Source organism: Corylus avellana, chromosome 9 (assembly GCF_965113065.1).
Source record: "Corylus avellana chromosome 9, dhCorAvel1.hap1.2, whole genome shotgun sequence".
In the NCBI taxonomy this organism is placed as follows: domain Eukaryota; kingdom Viridiplantae; phylum Streptophyta; class Magnoliopsida; order Fagales; family Betulaceae; genus Corylus; species Corylus avellana.
Genome location: NC_142498.1, coordinates 17,637,546 through 17,656,137, shown reverse-complemented (window position 1 = coordinate 17,656,137; position 18,592 = coordinate 17,637,546). Strand labels below are relative to the sequence as shown.

Here is an 18,592-nt window from a genome sequence, read left to right as displayed (position 1 = left end):
AAAGTTCATTCAATAATAACAGCATGAAGAATAATACTTCATATTTTTAATATGATAATAAATAATGCTTTCTTTATATTTATTAGTTTTTTTTTTTTTTTTTTTTTTTTTTTTCAAGTTTGTCATTTAAAACATGTGTGAATAACAACATTAGTCTGGACAAATCTCATTGGCAACGTACTCCAATGTGTTTCTTAAGACATCCATGATATCACATGATTCATGTATTTTCTAGATTGATTGGAGCTGAATTCTATCAATTTCAAAGACAAATGGAAGGGATTCTAATTCATTCTATAGAATGTCCTCTAAAATGGGATAAAACCCAAAGGCATCATTTCAATTGTGACCATTTTGTAATGCACAATCTTAGTTCTAATTGTATTGGATCAGGATCCCGGCAATGTTAACGGGTCCCGATCCAATTGTATATATTAGTCGCACCATTTAGCTTTAAGATAGGGTTAAAAAATTGCTTGTAAATATGTCAAATTTATAAATATATTCATAGCATACAATCTAACATGGGCAATATAATAAATGCTTTGGCTTTCGAGTTGAGAGGGAAATAGTTTGGATGTGAGTATTTTGCTCATACATGAAAAATGGCTTCCTGTGCTCCCAGAAGGAGTTTGTGTTAATAGATATGTTCTATAATTTGAAAATCGACTTGGGATAGCGGATGTTTGACGTCATAGATTGATTTTTCATTGTAAGATCTGTTATGTTTTCGATTTTTTGACGTGTAATTTTTTAGTTTCGGCTATGATCTTGCAAAACTGTATGTTTTGTAATTGTAAGAGTTTTTATGCTCTTGATCACTATTAATGAAATTAGATTGATTTTCTCTCAAAATAGTAATAATAATAATAAATGCTCTTTCATTTCACTTCCTATGTCAAGTGACATTGGTTTTGAAATTAATTATCTTACATGTTTTTGTTAGTAATTATAAAAAAAATTATGAATTATAAGAGCACAATAAAATAAAATTGAAAATTGAAGGGACACATGAATACAAGAAAATCAAAGGTGGAAGAATGTCTATATGCAATGAATATGCTTATTTATTAAGTGTTTTAAGTAAACTCTTAACCTTGATAAAGGAGAAGATATAATTATGATTATAGTTGAAAGTTCAGAAAAAAGTTATTAAGAAAAGGGTATTATTGTAATGTGAGGAAGGTGAGCATGTCCAATATGGAAATTTACGGAAACATCTAATCAATGAGCTTGCCATATCAAGCATTCCGATCCACTCACATCCTCCCTGTCAAACTCTTGTTCATCATCGCATCATTCACCAATTCAAATCCAATATATTATTAATTTCTTTGAAATCTTTCCCGACAATATATATATCCTACCACTCCACACCACACCGCTCATTCATTCTTGTTCACTCCAATCTTTCTTTCACTCTCGATCGCTAAGTCTTTCTCCGAGATTTTCTTTCTAAGCCAATCTCTCTTTCTCTACTCTCTAACTCCGACAATGAACGCTCTCGCCGCGACGAACCGTAATTTCCGCCACGCGGCACGTTTACTTGGGTTGGACTCAAAGATTGAAAAGAGCCTCTTGATCCCTTTCAGGGAGATCAAGGTTGGAAGTTTTTGAGTTTTCAGTTCATGGGTTTCTGTTTATTTGGCGAGAATCTGTTTTCCCAGAAAGTTTGATCCGTCTTGCTGTTGTTGTTGTTTGATTAGGTGGAGTGCACGATTCCCAAGGACGATGGGAGTCTCGTGTCGTTCGTTGGCTTCAGAGTACAACATGACAATGCACGTGGGCCCATGAAGGGCGGGATCAGATATCATCCTGAGGTGTGGGGGTCACCTTTTTGCTTTCTGTTGATGCCTGGGTTTTGTCGTTTTGTCTCTGTTCAAATTTTTTGTTTGTTTCCCATTGAAATTGCTTTTGGGTTCTGTTTTCTTCTTCTTTCTTTGTTTTTTTTTGGGGGGGATTTTAGTCGTCAGAACCCTTATTTTTTATCTAACACTGGTATAGTGTCTTTTGGAAGATGATGTGGAAAACTAAATTGACCCAGTGTGTTAATCACAGTGATAAAATTTCATTGAACACACCCTTATAAGTACATTTCGTGAAGGTTGATGGTTTGGAAGAATTTGATTTTGTGGTTTCCCATCAGAAATTAATAAGGCAAGAAAGTAGAATGTTATTTTAGAATCCTATACAAAAGGCTAAAGATTTATGGAACCGTTGTTTGTAAGTATAAGAAATCTCTTGGTTATTATTTACTTGTAATGGCACTCCATAAATATATGAGTCTTTCTTCTGGAAATCACTTCCAGATACATCCTCAATTCTCTCGGAATTTATGTTCAAGGATAAATGCATGCACCAATCTTCTGGATTTGCATGACTACCTGTAGGAGAAAAAATGCCCGGTCTTTCCCCTGCTTTGAGCAAACATTCTACATATTACTCACTTTCTTCCTGTGATCTATCTTGATGAAAAAGTGAACTGTAAAATTGGATCAGTATGTGAAATTCACAATTCTCTCTGTGGACTTATGATATGTCTGTTTTAAAAAGGTTGACCCTGATGAAGTGAATGCACTGGCTCAACTAATGACTTGGAAGACTGCTGTAGTAGACATTCCTTATGGAGGAGCAAAGGGTGGGATTGGATGCAACCCTAAGGATTTAAGTATGAGTGAGTTGGAGCGTCTCACTCGCGTCTTTACTCAGAAAATACATGATCTCATTGGAATTCATACCGACGTTCCTGCTCCAGACATGGGAACTAATGCTCAGGTTTTCTGGCCTTGCTGACTGTTTTAATGTTTTTTATGAATCTAGAATTTTCACACATTCTCAATTTCATGGAGCTGATTTTTCTTCTCCATAACATGTCTAAAATCTCTTTGTACAGACTATGGCGTGGATTTTGGATGAGTACTCAAAATTTCATGGTCACTCACCGGCTATTGTGACGGGAAAGCCCATAGTAAGTACTTGAGACTGAAAATTCAAGAAGATTGGATAGATACCAAAGAAGATTGGAACCAAACATCTCTCTCTCTCTCTCTCTCTCTGTGTCTCTCACCTATAGCCATACTTTGGATTTTTTTTAGGACCTTGGTGGATCACTGGGTAGAGATGCTGCAACTGGGCGTGGTGTTGTATATGCAACAGAAGCTTTACTTGCTGAGTATGGAAAGTCAATTAAGGGTCTGAGATTTGTTATTCAGGTAGATTTGACATTTTGTTTTGATTTTCAACCCTCATTATATTTAAAAATGCCTTGATAGTCAAAATACTTCACCATCTTCTAAAGTTGTACTATTGTGATTGAATTGCCTAGGGATTTGGAAACGTTGGTTCTTGGGCAGCTAGGCTAATTCATGAGAGAGGTGGTAAAATCATTGCAGTGAGTGACATAACTGGTGCAGTTCATAACCCGAATGGAATTGATATAGTAGAATTGCTTAAGCATAAAGAAAGCTCTGGCAGTTTAAAAGATTTCAATGGTGGAGATGCGATGGATCCTAATGAACTGCTTGTACACGAATGCGACGTTCTCATCCCATGTGCTTTAGGTGGAGTTTTGAACAGGTTTGGACATTTTGTCAAGAAATTTCCTCCCCACCTTTTATTTTTCTACAGTACTGCATGCTGACCCTATAACTCCCACAATGTTGGGATTGCCTATTGTATGCAAATTGAGATGCACAATGCCATAGTTATTTGAGAGTTTGAGGATTCCTCTTATGAAACAAAAAAAGAACCCCTGCTCTAATTTTCTGCCAATAACTGTTTGTGAGTGTGTGCTCATACAGACATATGAAATGCAGTTACATATTTCCTTTTACTTCACAATATTTAGCATCCTTCAGTTGAGTTTTAGTCTAGTGGTATTTCTCTGCCTGGGGCTCAACATTTCTCTGCCTGGGGCTCAACCCATTGTGGGTATGGGAATAGTGGGATTAAGGGTCTTTTATCGTTATTTTTATAAATAAAAAAATCAAGTTGTAGTCGTGAATTCTATGTACTTTTAAGAACAGCACCAAAGCTTTTTCTTGAGACTCAGATTTGTTATGTAATTGTATCATTGTTCTTGCTATTTTATTTGAAATAAAAAATGAAGATGAATAAATCTATGTACCTGATCAAAAATATCTTATGCCTCCTCCGTTAGGAAATAGTTACATAACTCAAAGTGTTTATGGGTGAAAACTCTTTTGCTATCTGTGTGTGGATAAATAAAGAAAGATAGGTTTTTAGCTAAATTTTCTGATTTACTGGATCCCAAATCATTTTGCCTGAATTCCTTTGTAGGGAAAATGCTGCAGACGTGAAGGCCAAATTCATAATTGAGGCAGCAAACCATCCTACCGATCCGGAAGCAGATGAGGTAAGGTTGCATTTCTATTTTTTCAGACCCATATGTTGTGAAAAGTTAGGTTCTGATACATGATATTATATTAGTGCAGATTCTATCCAAGAAAGGAGTTATAATACTCCCCGACATATATGCAAATGCCGGAGGGGTGACCGTCAGCTATTTCGAGTGGGTTCAGGTAACAGAAGAGATCTATTCCCTCCATTGAATCTCTGATATATGTTCAAGTAGATTCATTACATTTGAAGGAGAATTACATGTTGCAATTTTTTCTTTTTTTTTGCAGAACATTCAAGGATTTATGTGGGATGAAGAAAAGGTAAATGCGGAACTTAAGAGGTACATGACTGGAGCTTTTCACAAAGTCAAGGACATGTGCAAGTCACATGATTGCAATCTTCGGATGGGTGCCTTCACACTAGGGGTTAACAGGGTTGCACGTGCCACCCTTTTAAGGGGTTGGGAAGCATAAATAGCTTCCTTTCAGTCTTCTGATTTTCCATTTTCCCCATCTTTTATCTCCGAACTTATCGCTAATCACAGCAGAAGAAAGTTATTCTTACCTCCTGCAAAGTCTTATATTTGTTCAAATTTCCATAATCATCAAGGGGGATTTGTTTTATTGAGCAAGATTATTTCTTACCACCAAGTTGTTTAGAAGATGTGTTAATCATCATTATTTTCGTTTTTGTTTGAGACTGAAATTCCCATCTTTCACGTTCCATTTGAAACCAACAGGGGCATGTAAGTTTTGGTCTTCAGGCTCTACTTATGTTCCTTCATTGCCCTAAAGTGTAATCAGCATCCACATTTTAATGGTGAATAATATTTCTTTCTATTAGATTGTTTGTCAGAGTAAAGGGAATTCCAGCTCAACTTATTATCAATTTTATCTTCACAACTAGTCAGCCTGGCCATGGAAATTTGGTACCTCCATAAAGTTCAAAAATGCTGAATGCAGATGCAAATAAAACAGTTTGCCCATAACTTCACTGACAAAAAACAGGGGAGGGAAAGATAAGCTTTTTTATTTCAAAGCATGGGCTTCTCCCCTACTTCCTATCTATAAGGCCATTTAAAACAGTAAAATGAAAAAGAAAATATACCAGAAAAGAAGAAAAAGGCCAAAACAAGAGCTAGCTTTCTTAGAACAGCCATGGCTTCCGTTGCCATTACTGCCTCATTGCACATAGCATGCAGAACACATCATGTCACCAAGAAACAGCAGCCCCAACCAGGACCTGCGCGCTCTCTGGTGTCCAAGCAGGCAACCTATGTTGCTCTGGATGTCGAAGGCCAAAAGGGTTTGAATATGGCAGAACACGATGAGAGGGCTACTTTGGACATTAATAAATCAAAGAATGCCATAGATGAAGTCGAGAATGGTTTGGAGACACAGCCTTCTGCTCCAAAATTTTCAGATGAGCGGTGGAAGAATGGGACGTGGGATCTAAATATGTTTGTCAAGAATGGAAAAATGGATTGGGATGGTGTGATTACTGCAGGTAAGGCTCTCTCTCTCTCTCTCTCTCTCTCTCTGTGTGTGATGTTCAGAAAAAAAAAAGGTTTTATCTTTTTCATCACAACCATTGTCAGCACTGAGAGCTACATTAGTTTCTTTGTATATTTCACATGTTTTGGTCTTGCAGAAGCTAGGAGAAGGAAGTTTCTTGAATTGTACCCAGAAGCAGCAACAAACCAAGAACCAGTGCTTTTTAGGAGTTCTATTATTCCTTGGTGGGCATGGCTCGTTAGATCCTATCTTCCTGAAGCCGAGCTGCTCAATGGTTATAACCAAAACCTTTAGCAGACGCTCGTTAGAATATTAATTAAATAATTAAATAAATATTTTTTTATCAGCTTAATTTTTTTAGATAAATGGTAATTTTAACCTTCTATTTCAATCAAATATTCAAGATATTTAAGAGTTTAAGCCGGAGTTTAAAACTTAAATTTTTGAAATAATTGATGATCGCATCCGCTTGTAGGTCGAGCTGCAATGGTGGGATTCTTCATGGCATACTTGGTTGATGCATTTAACCGGGCTTGACGTGGTTGGCCAAACTGGGAATCTCCTATGCAAGGCAGGACTCTTCGTGACGATCATCTCTGTGATACTCTTCAAGCGAACCCAAGATTTTCAGACCCTGAAAGGCTTGCCGATGAGGCTACCTTCTATGACAAGCAATGGCAAGCATCGTGGCAAGACAAAAATGCAAGCACCGGCGCTCTGGAGCAAAATGGGAAGAGAAATTAGTTTGCATAGATTGTTAGAAAAGTTAGGACTATAATATGCGTTGGATTTGCATGTAAAAGAAAATTGTATGATCATTTTGTTTGGACGATATAGGTTGAAAACAACAAATGTTATATAATGTTATAAGTCCTCCTAAAGTCATTTTAGGGTCCTCTCAAATGTGACGTGACTTTTCTCATCATATTTGAGATGACTCCAGGAGAACTCTAAAAAAACTTATAGCATTACTCCGATATTTTTTTAAAACTTTTTAGTGATTCTCCATTTTTGTTGGCGTTGTTGGGTAATGTTCTTAAGCATCACTTTTTTTTTTTTTTTGCCGAATTCATTAGAAAAAAGTGATGTGAGATGGCAAAAAAGTAATATAAAAGAGTAAAAGTTAATATATATTTTGCCATCCCATGTCAGTTTTGATGTTGTCAAAAAGTAATATAAAAGAGTAAAAGGTAAATGCAAAATTACCCTTTTTTTTTTTTTTTTTTTTTTTTTAAATTTATTTTTATTTTTATTTTTTGCCATCCGATGCGAACTAATTAATTTAAAACATAGAAAAATGATAGATAGACTCATTGGAGGGAGCCGTAACCTCCAATGTCTACTTCGGGTGAGCCGAGAACTCCTAAACTATAAAGACGGTATCAATAATCAACTCCCTTTCATTCATTCGCAAATGCCATTATATAATATAAATAATCTTAAGGTGATAGATGTCTATAGTGAATAGAATATTATCACTAAACTCCTATATATCCTAATAAAATATCAGTACTCCTTGTCTCATGTAATGAGGACTCTTATTGATAACTCTTACCATTATCTACTATTCTCTAGATAATACCTCTAATTATTAGGATGGTATCATCATCCCAAGTCACTTTTTTGCAAAAATCTTTTTATTGTTGATGTTGTCAACAGAACAATCGGGATATATTTTGTTCGAGTGATGATAAACATCACACGGGCGTGTATGAACAGTGTTCATGCACGCCCGTGTGATTTAATATTTTAAAATATTATATTTTAATATTTTAATTATAATAAAAAAAACAAAATTAAACACGAGCGTGCATGACTATTATAATTAAAATATTAAAATATTAAAATATTAAAATATAATATTTTAATATTTTAAAATATTAAATCACACGGGCGTGCATGACTGTTCATGCACGCCCGGAGGCATCTAAGGGATGTATGTATGAGAAACCGCAGAATTAGATTTTCTATTTTTTGATAATATTAGGTTAGGTTGACTTGAATAGGCCGAAGCAATATTGATGTAACGTCTAAAAGAAAAATTATAGAAATTATTCCCTTGCTCTTTTTTTTTTTTTTTGGATACATTTCCATACTTTAGATAGGAAAATTAATTGTGCAATCCATATGTGATTCATGCAAATCTAATAATAAATTTACAACAACAAGAATGAATTAGAGATGCCTAAAGAGAATAATGGGTAACAACTCTTAATTCCAAATCAGGACCGTCTATTCCTTTCTACACGTGAACCTTAGTAACACGTGGTGATGAAATAGTAGTGTAATATACATGGATTGAACTACATAGGGCCTTGGAGCCTAATGTTTTCTTAAAATTTTTAAAAATGCTTTTAATTTTTTTAAAAAAAAATTAGAATATGCACCCTTCCAATTTTTTTATTTTATTTTTTACTTTTGCCGTCCAAATTATACGATAGTATACATCATTATTTTCTAACGATAAGACCACAACACAGAAAGCAAGTGGTCTTGGCCTCTATCCTTTTGCTTAGAGTTCACATGTGAAAAGAAGGCATTTTTGGTGCGAAAATAGCGTGCCGTGGATGACAATGCTGTCGATGTCACCGTCGCAGTACATAACTCCCTTGACATAAACTCATTTTTCTCGATTAGAGAAAAAGAAAAAAGAAAAAAGAAAAAAAAAACTCTCCCTCCAACGGACCAATAAAACCTCCTCTCTTGCAGGCTGGCAGGCGGCAGCTACCAAAATAACTGAAACTTCCGATCTTTGTTTCTCGGTGTCTCTGACCGAAATGGCACCAGCGTCGCCGCCGCTCCAGGACAAAGCGGACGCCGAGCGGCGGCTACGGGAGGCGGAGGACAGGCTGCGCGAGGCCATCGAGGAGCTCCAACGCCGGCAGCGCAAGGCCGGGGCCGCGCGTGGGCCGCACCAGAACCAACAGCAGCATCAGCACTGCCCGCCATGCGACCACGGCGCTGAAACGTCGTGCGTGGCCAACGCCATCGGAAACCTCTGCCAGAGCTTCCTCCTCTCCTACGGCGTCCGCGTCGGCGTCGGCATCCTACTCCGCGCTTTCAAGCTCGCCCGCCGCCAGTCCTACTCCTCCCTCCTCGATCTTAAGGTCGGCATTATCTGTTTCCTTTTCTTGTTGTTGTTGTTGTTGTGGATTGAATAGGCTTGTGAGTGATCGGTGATGAAATTGATTGGAATTAGGGTTTTGGAATTAGAAAGAAATGCTACGAATTTGAAATAACAATGCTGATCTTGTTGATTGCTGTGAAAAAGAAAAAGGGAAATCTAGAATATAAATATTATCCATCAATTGTTATTGTATATTTGTATGTGTGAGGACTGAGGACGCCTTTTTTTTTTTTTTTTTTGGCAGCAACTTGTCTCAGAAAAAGATCTAATAGTAAGAGAGGAAGCATGCCGAATCGGTTTATTTTTTGGTGGCTTCACTGGGTCTTATCATGCCCTTAGATGTTTGTTGAGAAAGTTGAGAAAGAAAGAGACGCCATTCAATGCGTAAGTATGCACAGAGAATATAATTTGCTCATTTTAATTTTGAGTCATTCTTGGTATGTCTTTTGGTTTACTTTGCAACGCCTTGAAGTTATTGAGTCATGATAATGCATATTCCTCGTTTATGACTTTGTTTAAGGTGATGATGGAGCAGCATTTTAGCAGGTTCAGTAGCCGGATTGTGTATTTTAGCGCTAGAGGATTCTAACCGGAGGCGCACACTTGCTCTATATCTTTTGGCCAGGTTAGGCCAGGTACGTGAACTGCTTACAATCTAATTGATTTTGACTTGCCCTCTGAAGCAATCAGAGTCTTTTGTGTGTGCTTGTGCGCAAGCACACCTCTAATGGTTGTTTTCTTATCCTATCAGTGTGCTTATAATTCTGCAAAGTCTAAGAACAAGTTTCACCTTTGGGGAAGCCATTGGAGGCATGGAGATTCTTTGCTCTTTGCTTTAGCATGTGCTCAGGTACCATAAAGTTCATTTTGACTTGTGAAGCTGTTATTAACTTGAGAAAAAATTTCAAATCTGTTATGCCTGCCCACCTGCATGCACTATACAATTGCTAGTTGGATAGATTTTAACTAGAAGAACATAAGTATTTATGATTGATGGTCAAGTCATGCCAAATAGTGACTAGTGTTGTTCCTTTGACAGTATTATACCTAAGCAGGAGAGAGTTCATGTTACCCATGGAATTATTTGTGATGGATGAAGTGGACTTATACTTTGCGACCAGCCTATCTCTATCCTATAGGAGGGGATATTTAATAGACAAATATACAACCAGCCATGCTGTTATGAAATTGAGTGTTGGGTGATTTAGCAAAAAACTGTCCATGATTTCTGCTTAAGTTGGATCTAAATGTTGAGACTTGAGATAAATGAGTGCTAAGCTGAAGAAAGCAGATTTAAAGTTGGGAGCATCAAACAGTTGATGAAGATTTTGTGTGTAACGAAGGAAAGAGAAGGCAACTGTTCAGAAAGGATATGGATGGAGTTAGTGAGCAATTTTGTGTCTGCTTATGCTTGGTGAACAAGTGTGGAACAAGAACTTTTATGAGTCGAGTTGATAATTTGCAATCTAAACTGGATACTAGAAGAAAAGAACTAAGGGCCAGATTGTTTATCCTGTCACTTTGCAAAAGTTACTGTGAAGAAGCTGCTGTCGTTTTGTTTTTTTTGTGTGGCTAAAAGCTTGTCTGATAAATGTGTTGCATAAACAGATATATGCAGCTCAAATGCTTTGCCTAGTTTTTGGTAAATATTGTTGTAAATGTGTTGTGAATGTATAAGATGACCAAAATGTATTCCTTGGAATGATTGAAGAAAAACAAAAGGGTTATCATGGGAATTTCGGAAATAATAATACAAATAAATTTGATCATTCAAAAATAATTCATTAAACTAGAGGCTTGCTGCTAGCAAAGTGGCCCTGGATCACAGCCTCCTGGCTGCTTCTCAAAATCTGCTGCAAGGTTTTACTGAACACATCAGCATCTGCTTTTGCTCTAGAAAGCAGCCGTCTCGCTGCCAAAAGCTTTACCAAACAGGCCCTAATAATAGTGCTGTGAAATAGAATTAAAACTATTTTACTATTACATAACTGGCGTGCATGGTTTGGGAAGCATGTATTTTAGGTTTTGGAAATGCAGAAAAAGGGTGTAGGACATCTGGTTTAAATGTTGTTAGATTTTTGTGAGCTTCAGAGACAAGAAGTTGAAGAATTGGATATAAACATGGTGCAGGAAACAGTAACTTAAGGTGTTTTCTTGAAGGTTGGTTTCCACGGTTATATGTTTGTGAAGGGCAGGGGAATATATGTGGTGCTAGGGTTTGTAAAAGGTATAAAGCATGTAGAGTTTTGGGCTGCAATTAAGGAATCCAAGACCATGATGGGGTCCATGGATAGTGTCCTCAAATTGTATATTAGAATCATAGAATTGCAGGATAAGATATTACTATCACCAACTGCATGTAAAAATTCCTTTGACTCTAAAGCCAAAGACCCCAATCTTAATCTGTTCAGCCTATTTTCCTCTGGTATAATCCTAAGCTCCACTCGGTTAACTGCTTGCTTGTGACACAAGTGTAAGATAGAGTAGGACTTGCTCAGATATTGCATGTGAGCGCCTTATAATAAATTTCAAAATTGTGGAAATTTGAAGCCAGACAGATAAGTAGCAAGTGTAAGATAGAGTAGGACTCTCTGTGTGCACTTGTGTTTTTTGGATAATACTATAGTATAAGGTCTGTGATTCCTTGAATGCTGTTTTGCTTGGTATAGAATATGTGAGGTGAAATGACTGTCTCTTCCCCTATTTGTGATGCAAGCTAGTAAATGCCTTCTTGATTGATAAGCTAGCTACATACACATGCCTAGTGGGGTTCGAACCCATTGCTTCATCCTCCACCCTGTTTGTGGAAGAGGAGGTGCCCTTTGAGTTATGGCTCATTGGCAAGCTCAGTTGGCTTCTTTTGTTGTATTTACTTACTTTTAAGCTGGCACATTAATATTAGCACTGCCCTATCATTGACTCATTCACCTATGTAAACATATTGAAATTGTGTTTCTTTTAAGATGTTAACACCTTATCAGAATTTGATTGGAATTTCTTAACTCTATGCTTACCAGCGTTCTGTCAAAATATCCATTAGTAAGTTAATTTTATATCTTCTCTTATCTTACTGGTTGATGCACTCATTTCAGGTTATGTATGCCTTTGTAATGCGTCCTGAGAGCTTGCCGAAATCATATGAAGACTTCATCCAGAAGACTGGCCCAGTTGCGAAGCCTGTATACAAGGCTGTAAGGGACAGCTGTAGAGGTTACCCTGTGGATGTGGTCTCACTCTCTGCTTACTTATCTGACAGAAGGAATTCGAACTATGCAAAGTTGGAAGAGTTTCCATCCATTATTCCGTGTTCTGTTGTTCATCCAGACACAAATTCATGTTTAGTGCACAATGCAAATGCAACATCAGCTACATTCAGGAAAACATTTCCACTTTACTTCTCTTTGACCTTCGTACCATATGTTGTTTTGCACCTACAAAAGGTACTTTCTTCACTCAGGTTGTTTCTTTTGGCACTACCCTGATCTCTAATATCACAATCAGTCAATCACCACATATTTCACCTCGTAATTTTCATTGACATTACCATTATTGCCATCTCAACCTACGTGGATGTTACCAGATTAATGTAAATACTTCAATTTACAGCACCATTTTCATCTCCACCTTCACCAATAGCAGCCATGTGTTTTTGTTCATGTTTGGCTTCATGGACATTATTGGTCAATAACAGACATCTGCACCACAACTACCTCCATTCTTTTTGGCTGTACTAATAGTGATAAAGATACTTTTATGCTACGTGGATAAAGATTGCTTTTATGTTTTAGTTTTGTTCTTCCTGAACCTCCACTGAAATACAGCAATGTAACTCCATGTACGTAATAGTGTAAGTGATATTTTTCCTGAGTTTTAGAATCTCGCTTTGTGCATTGCTGCCGCATAAAGAATGTTACACTTAGTGATATTATTGGAAATATAATGGTAAAAAGTGTCTACTTTCATCAAATATCTCTAATTATAAATTCTTGAAATCTAGTAGGAAATTATAGGATAACTTTTGCTGTGTGTGTTTTTTTTTCCCTGGTTTTGGTCCAAGTAGTGGAGTCCTGTGTTGTTGGTTTCATTTGGCTTATTTTCAAGACCTTAGAACTTCCCTGTTCCTATTTTTCTTGGTAAGCGGTTTATCTATATGACTTTTGCGGTGTGTAATTCCTGTGCCTTCTTTGCATTTGTGCTTAACAAACCATGAACAAATGATAGGAAAGCAAATATTGCTGAGCATTTACTGTTATTCCATACATCTTATGCGTGAGAATTGGCATTTCTTTTCCCAAGATCATGCACCAGGTATGGCTTGGTACACATACATTTGGTTGTCCAAATAGACTTAGAATGACTGTCTCTTCGGGATATCAGCTCTATTATTAATAAAGGCATAACAATTCTGGTATTCCTGCTAATATTAACTTCCATGTTCTTTATGTCGAATTCATTTTATACATGTATTACGTGGTGTGTTTTTGTGATGGTTGAGATGTGCTATATACTGATGACTAGGAACCAGGACAAAAACAAACTTCTTTTTAATGCAATGAACAGCTGTTTCTGTGTTATCTTGAAATTGTGAGGGATTTTTATTTATTTAGACTAGCCTTGGATAACATGCTACGTCTCTGGAAATATTGTTGTTATTAATTTTAGTTACATGATACCTTTTCAGTTCATGGATGCTCCTGCTCGTACCTGCTGGCTTGCTGTCAAGGGGGCTGTTCGCTCAACAGCATTTCTGTCGGCTTTTGTTGGAATTTTTCAGGTAGCTGTCTCTTAATCTGACATCCAAATCTTTGGTTAAATCTGCATGATCATGTACTTAGTTTTAATGCTTGGGCAATGCAAGGGAGTGATATGTACGCATAGAAAAGTTGCATCAAAAGACCACAAGCTTGTATATTGGATCGCAGGCAGTATATCTGCACTTTCTGTATTATTGGAGAAAAAAGCTAGACGAAGGGAACTTGCTTTATATGTTCTTCCACGGGCCGGAGAGTCTCTTTGGTATATCTTAGTGAACCGCCAGCTGCTTCCAGATATTAGGAATGCTGAGGTATTGCCAACTTTGTTACCTTCCTATTTTCATTCTTCTGAAAGCACTTTTTTCATGAAAAATGTTATATACCACATATTTATCCCACAACTATCCCGTCTCAACAAATCCTTAGATTTTATATTACACCAGACGCCAAAAATTGACACTTTTCAACTGTGACAGGTGTTTTTATTTTGTATGTGTATGGGAGGAATCATGTACTATTTAGAGTATGAACCAGACACCATGGCTCCATTCCTCAGGGGCTTGATTCGCCGGTTCCTTGCCAGCAGAATTAGCAATCCTGGCTCTTTATCAAATCGTAATGCCTCCAGCGCATATTTACAAGCTCTTGATGCCATAAAGGATCCAAAATTGCCTGAAACTCAGCCAGCTGAAGCTTCCGCTTCTCAAAAGTACAATCTTGAATCCATACCAGGACTATAAGTTAGGATTAGAGAGGGAGTGGGGTTGGGGGTGGATACTGCCCCCTGATTTTTTTTTTCTTCTTTTTGTCAATAGGTTAATATGGAAGTCTTCTGCTATGAGTTATATTAAGAAAAAAAAAAATAGTTCCATATCAATTTCTTATTACGAATGCATAAAAAGCAACGCGATTACATAAACTTAAGCATCTGGTTTGGCTTCCTGATATGTAAGAATTGTTGATTGTGTTATACAATGCTTAATAATTCCATTGAAGACAGTTGTTTGATCATGCTGTGTCACGTTATTTTGTATGAATATTTTTTTGGTCACAAGAAAGAACCTCACCTAATTCATCTTTGAAAGACGTGACATTTATAATTTTTTACAGTAGTCGACAAACGCAATGGATATTGAATTAATTCTTTATCTCATTCTAAGGTGGCATCTTTTCTTAAGTGTAGAAGATTATCCAAAAATGTTTAATTATTTCCCATATGCTTTTAATATAAGCACTAAATCTGAGGAGAAAACAACTTCACATCTTCCACCAAGAAGGATGGATAGAAGGCTGCTTGAGGCGGCTCAAACAGGAAATGTCCAACACTTGCACCAATTGCTTAAAGATAGCCCCCATATCCTCCATTCTGTTGCATTGGCTTCTGCCGAGAATCCCTTACACGTTGCTTCCATCGGCGGCCATGTTGAGTTTGCCAAGGAGATCCTACGGTGGAAACCAGAGTTTGCCAGAGAATTGAATCAAGATGGTCTTAGCCCCATGCACATGGCGTCAGCCAACAGACACGTGGAGATCGTCAGAGAGCTGCTGAGAGTTGACGGAAATCTGTGTCGTTTGGAGGGGAGGGAGAAGAAGACTCCTCTTCATTATGCAGCTGTTAAAGGAAGGGTTGACGTGATAGCTGAAATGCTTTTGGCTTGTCCAGAGTGTGTTGAAGATGTTTCTGTGCATGGGGAGACTGCTTTGCACCTTGCTGTGAAGCACAGCCAATTTGAAGCAGTCAAAGTTTTGGTAGAATGGGTCGGAGAGATGAAGAAAAATACTGTGAATTTCAAGGATGAGCAAGGGAATACAATTCTTCACATAGCGGCATGGAAAAAGCAACGCCAGGTGAGTACGCTTAACTACAATCTTAATTTTATATACATAGTAGTTTTTAGACACTATTTCCTTATAAGCCGGTTTTCAATTGTGAGTTCTACCCAAAATTTGTATAATTTTGTACTAAAGTTAGTCATCACATTAAGTATGGGATTAGGTGAGAGTTGCGGTTTTGTGGTCGAATCACTGAGGAGGCGATCTATAAGTTGGATTAAAATGTCTTAGTACTATGTATGTGCATCATATTAAGCCATTAATTTTATTTTTTTATTTTTGTTGAGAAAATTTGTTATCATATATCAAATCAAAGAAAGAGCATGTTGCTCATTCAAAATTACATCATGGATACAGTCAGGAGTGTCCTCCATCCAAACCTTATACATGAAAATCTGTTTGGCCACATTGGCTAGTCTATGGGCCGCTGTATTAGCACTTAGCATCTCGACGTAAAAAAATGCACTGCCATCCTTTGAGGGATTGTAGGACTCTCTGTGTGTCTGTCACTATATGTCCATACCAAGACATATTAATTTCCTTCGAACAAATCACATTTATCACTACTTGTGCGTCTCCCTCTAGAATGATGTTTTGTATGCCCAACTCCTGACAAAAACACACTGCATAGTAGGCTCCCAATGCTTCAGCCGAGCTAGGGTCAGGTGAGCCCAACCTTGTATGACTCTTTGCTGCAATGACATTGCCCTCATGATCACGCACCACTATCCCCACTCCCATCCGCTCCTATCGCAAGTCCAAACTTACATCCCAATTCGCCTTAATCCAACCGTCCGGAGGAGATCTCCAACAATGCCATTAAATATTAATAGGTGAGTGAAAGTCGTAAAAAAAAATGGTTGTTATCGGGTTAGTAGAGTCCATAGAGTCGGTCCACGTAAATATCGGCTACGGAGCGTGGTAATTTGTCATAATCTTAAGTGTTCCACATGATTTAAGTATAATCTTAATTATATGTATATGAGCTCTTGGCTCGTAAATTTATGATATAATAGATAATGAAGTTGGATAACTATCCGCAAAAAGTCAACCTTGATGAGATTTCTCTACCGGCCTAATCTATTTAATTAGGAATATCTTCGACTGACCCCAAATTTGTCATTTTCATGGTGGTATGTTTTAAAAACAGATTGCTTATTGAGCAATATAATTGGCTTTATTTAACATTTAATAGATAGAAGCTATCCAGAAAGCCCTCCTCATTGAGCATGCTTTATTTTTGGTCAACCATCCACCTAAAAACTATGCGCTACGTGGCTTTCAAGATGATCAAAGTTGTAGCTATCCTAATCAACTATCTTTGACCAGACTTTGTACCTTTAAAAAAATAAAAAATCAGGATTTCCACCTATCTGGACAAGGACTAGAGAAATGCAGCAAGACACTTTCTTTTTAGCATAGTTAATCAGAGGATATTAGCTGAAACATATAAACCGGTTTGACTTTTTGTTTAGCTAGGTAGAACTATGATTTCATTGTCTTGTTTCATTTATAATCACTTGTCCTAAAAGTTTAAGCTGATAAGAAGAGATATATTTAGAACATGTTTAAGATTGCGTTTGGGAAATAAAGCTTTTAAGTAAAAAAGAATTTTTAGGCAAAATCTTCATTTTTAAGCTTTGTCAAAAGTGATTTTTGGTAATTTTTTGGCTTTTTTTACCATTAAAAGAGCTTTTAATTTTTTTTTACCAAATGAGTACTTTTTTTTTTTTTTTTCAAACAGATTTTTTAAGTGTTAAAAGTACTTTTAAGCCCCTCAAACACAATCTCAAACCGGCCCTTAATCACTTAATCATATTATTTTAACAATTTCCCTCATGCGTGGGCTCAAACTCTTTTTTAATAGGTGATGCTCAATACGTGAAATATTTAATTTAAATAGGTGATGCCCAACACGTAGAATATTTAATTTAAATGGGGAGTGATTTAACGGAGTCAAGGTTCAATCATATGACCTTTGGATTTGATACCATGTGAAATCACCAGTTGCCTCAAAAGCTTAAACTAATAAGAAGAGATATATTTACATGTCCTACATGAGTTATGCATGTATATATGTATCTGTATTATGGTCCCATATTTATAGGCTCCTTAATATACAACATTATTTTCCCGGCATGCAGGTGATAGAGTTGTTGCTCTGCAATGGAGCTACAACTTCCCTTGCCATGGAAGTAAACGCCATCAACCATAGCGGTCTAACCGCCCTCGACTTGCTAATGATTTTCCCAAGCGAAGCTGGTGATAGAGAAATCCAAGAGATCCTTAGAGCTGCAGGAGCCATCAGCGCAAGAGATGGCCACAATCTTCTCACTCCCGCTGCCTCCTCTCTTAACCGAACGGCAGCATCAAGGACAAGGAGCTCTCATATGCAGCCCAAGAGTATGGTGGAGTATTTCAAGTTCAAAAAGGGTCGAGATTCTCCCAGCCATGCTCGTGACTCCTTGCTTGTTATCTCTGTTCTCGTGGCAACTGCAACATACCAAGTGGGATTGAGTCCCCCCGGTGGCGTTTGGGTGGATGGTGATCTAAGAGGGCAGGCAATAATGGGTTATAATAGCCCAGTTACGTTTCTATTTTTCATGCTTTTCAACTCTGTTGGGTTTTCGGTGTCTCTTTTCATGATCAAGATCCTCACCGCCAATTTTCCAATGCATTTCGAGCTTCAGATCAGCACGGCCACCATGTTCGTCACGTATGGTATTGCAGTGGTTACCATTGCACCAAATCGGCTGAAGCTCTACATAACTATATTTACATCAGTTTTGCCTTCAATGGTGTGGCCCGTTGCCAGGGGGGTGAGACATCTTATATGGAAGCTTAGAAATTCATACAGATTAAGCTCTGAATGCTAGCCGTGAATCGGATTTAATCTGTATAATTTTCTCGAATGAGTGCAATTCATAGAAGTGCCTTTTCAATCAACCTACCATGTGAACAGTCACCTAAACAGCTTTCTTTGTCAATTAATTATCAAACAA

The 18,592-nt window shown here is 37.3% G+C and overlaps 3 protein-coding genes and 1 pseudogene across 3 annotated transcripts; all 4 read left to right on the top strand.

Annotated features, from left to right (window-relative positions):
* The first annotated feature begins 1,187 nt into the window (after nt 1-1,187).
* LOC132189428 (glutamate dehydrogenase 2) lies at nt 1,188-5,204 on the top strand. The gene is made up of 9 exons (XM_059604169.2): nt 1,188-1,602; nt 1,707-1,820; nt 2,554-2,775; nt 2,894-2,968; nt 3,096-3,212; nt 3,326-3,576; nt 4,300-4,375; nt 4,455-4,541; nt 4,650-5,204. The coding sequence occupies exons 1-9, from the start codon at nt 1,495-1,497 to the stop codon at nt 4,833-4,835; spliced, it is 1,236 nt and encodes a 411-aa protein (XP_059460152.1). The 5' UTR covers nt 1,188-1,494; the 3' UTR covers nt 4,836-5,204.
* A 315-nt stretch (nt 5,205-5,519) lies between these two features.
* LOC132191011 (light-harvesting complex-like protein 3 isotype 1, chloroplastic pseudogene) lies at nt 5,520-6,620 on the top strand (annotated as a pseudogene).
* A 1,893-nt stretch (nt 6,621-8,513) lies between these two features.
* Nucleotides 8,514-14,765, top strand: LOC132189448 (Mitochondrial import inner membrane translocase subunit Tim17/Tim22/Tim23 family protein). Its single transcript, XM_059604186.2, has 8 exons — nt 8,514-8,983; nt 9,248-9,387; nt 9,539-9,638; nt 9,755-9,853; nt 12,096-12,443; nt 13,685-13,777; nt 13,862-14,068; nt 14,234-14,765. The coding sequence occupies exons 1-8, from the start codon at nt 8,654-8,656 to the stop codon at nt 14,495-14,497; spliced, it is 1,581 nt and encodes a 526-aa protein (XP_059460169.2). The 5' UTR covers nt 8,514-8,653; the 3' UTR covers nt 14,498-14,765.
* Nucleotides 14,766-14,989: 224 nt separating this feature from the next.
* Nucleotides 14,990-18,566, top strand: LOC132189449 (Ankyrin repeat family protein). The gene is made up of 2 exons (XM_059604187.2): nt 14,990-15,605; nt 17,735-18,566. Exons 1-2 carry the CDS (start codon nt 15,036-15,038, stop codon nt 18,464-18,466), a joined length of 1,302 nt encoding a protein of 433 aa, XP_059460170.2. The 5' UTR covers nt 14,990-15,035; the 3' UTR covers nt 18,467-18,566.
* The last annotated feature ends 26 nt before the right edge of the window (nt 18,567-18,592 follow it).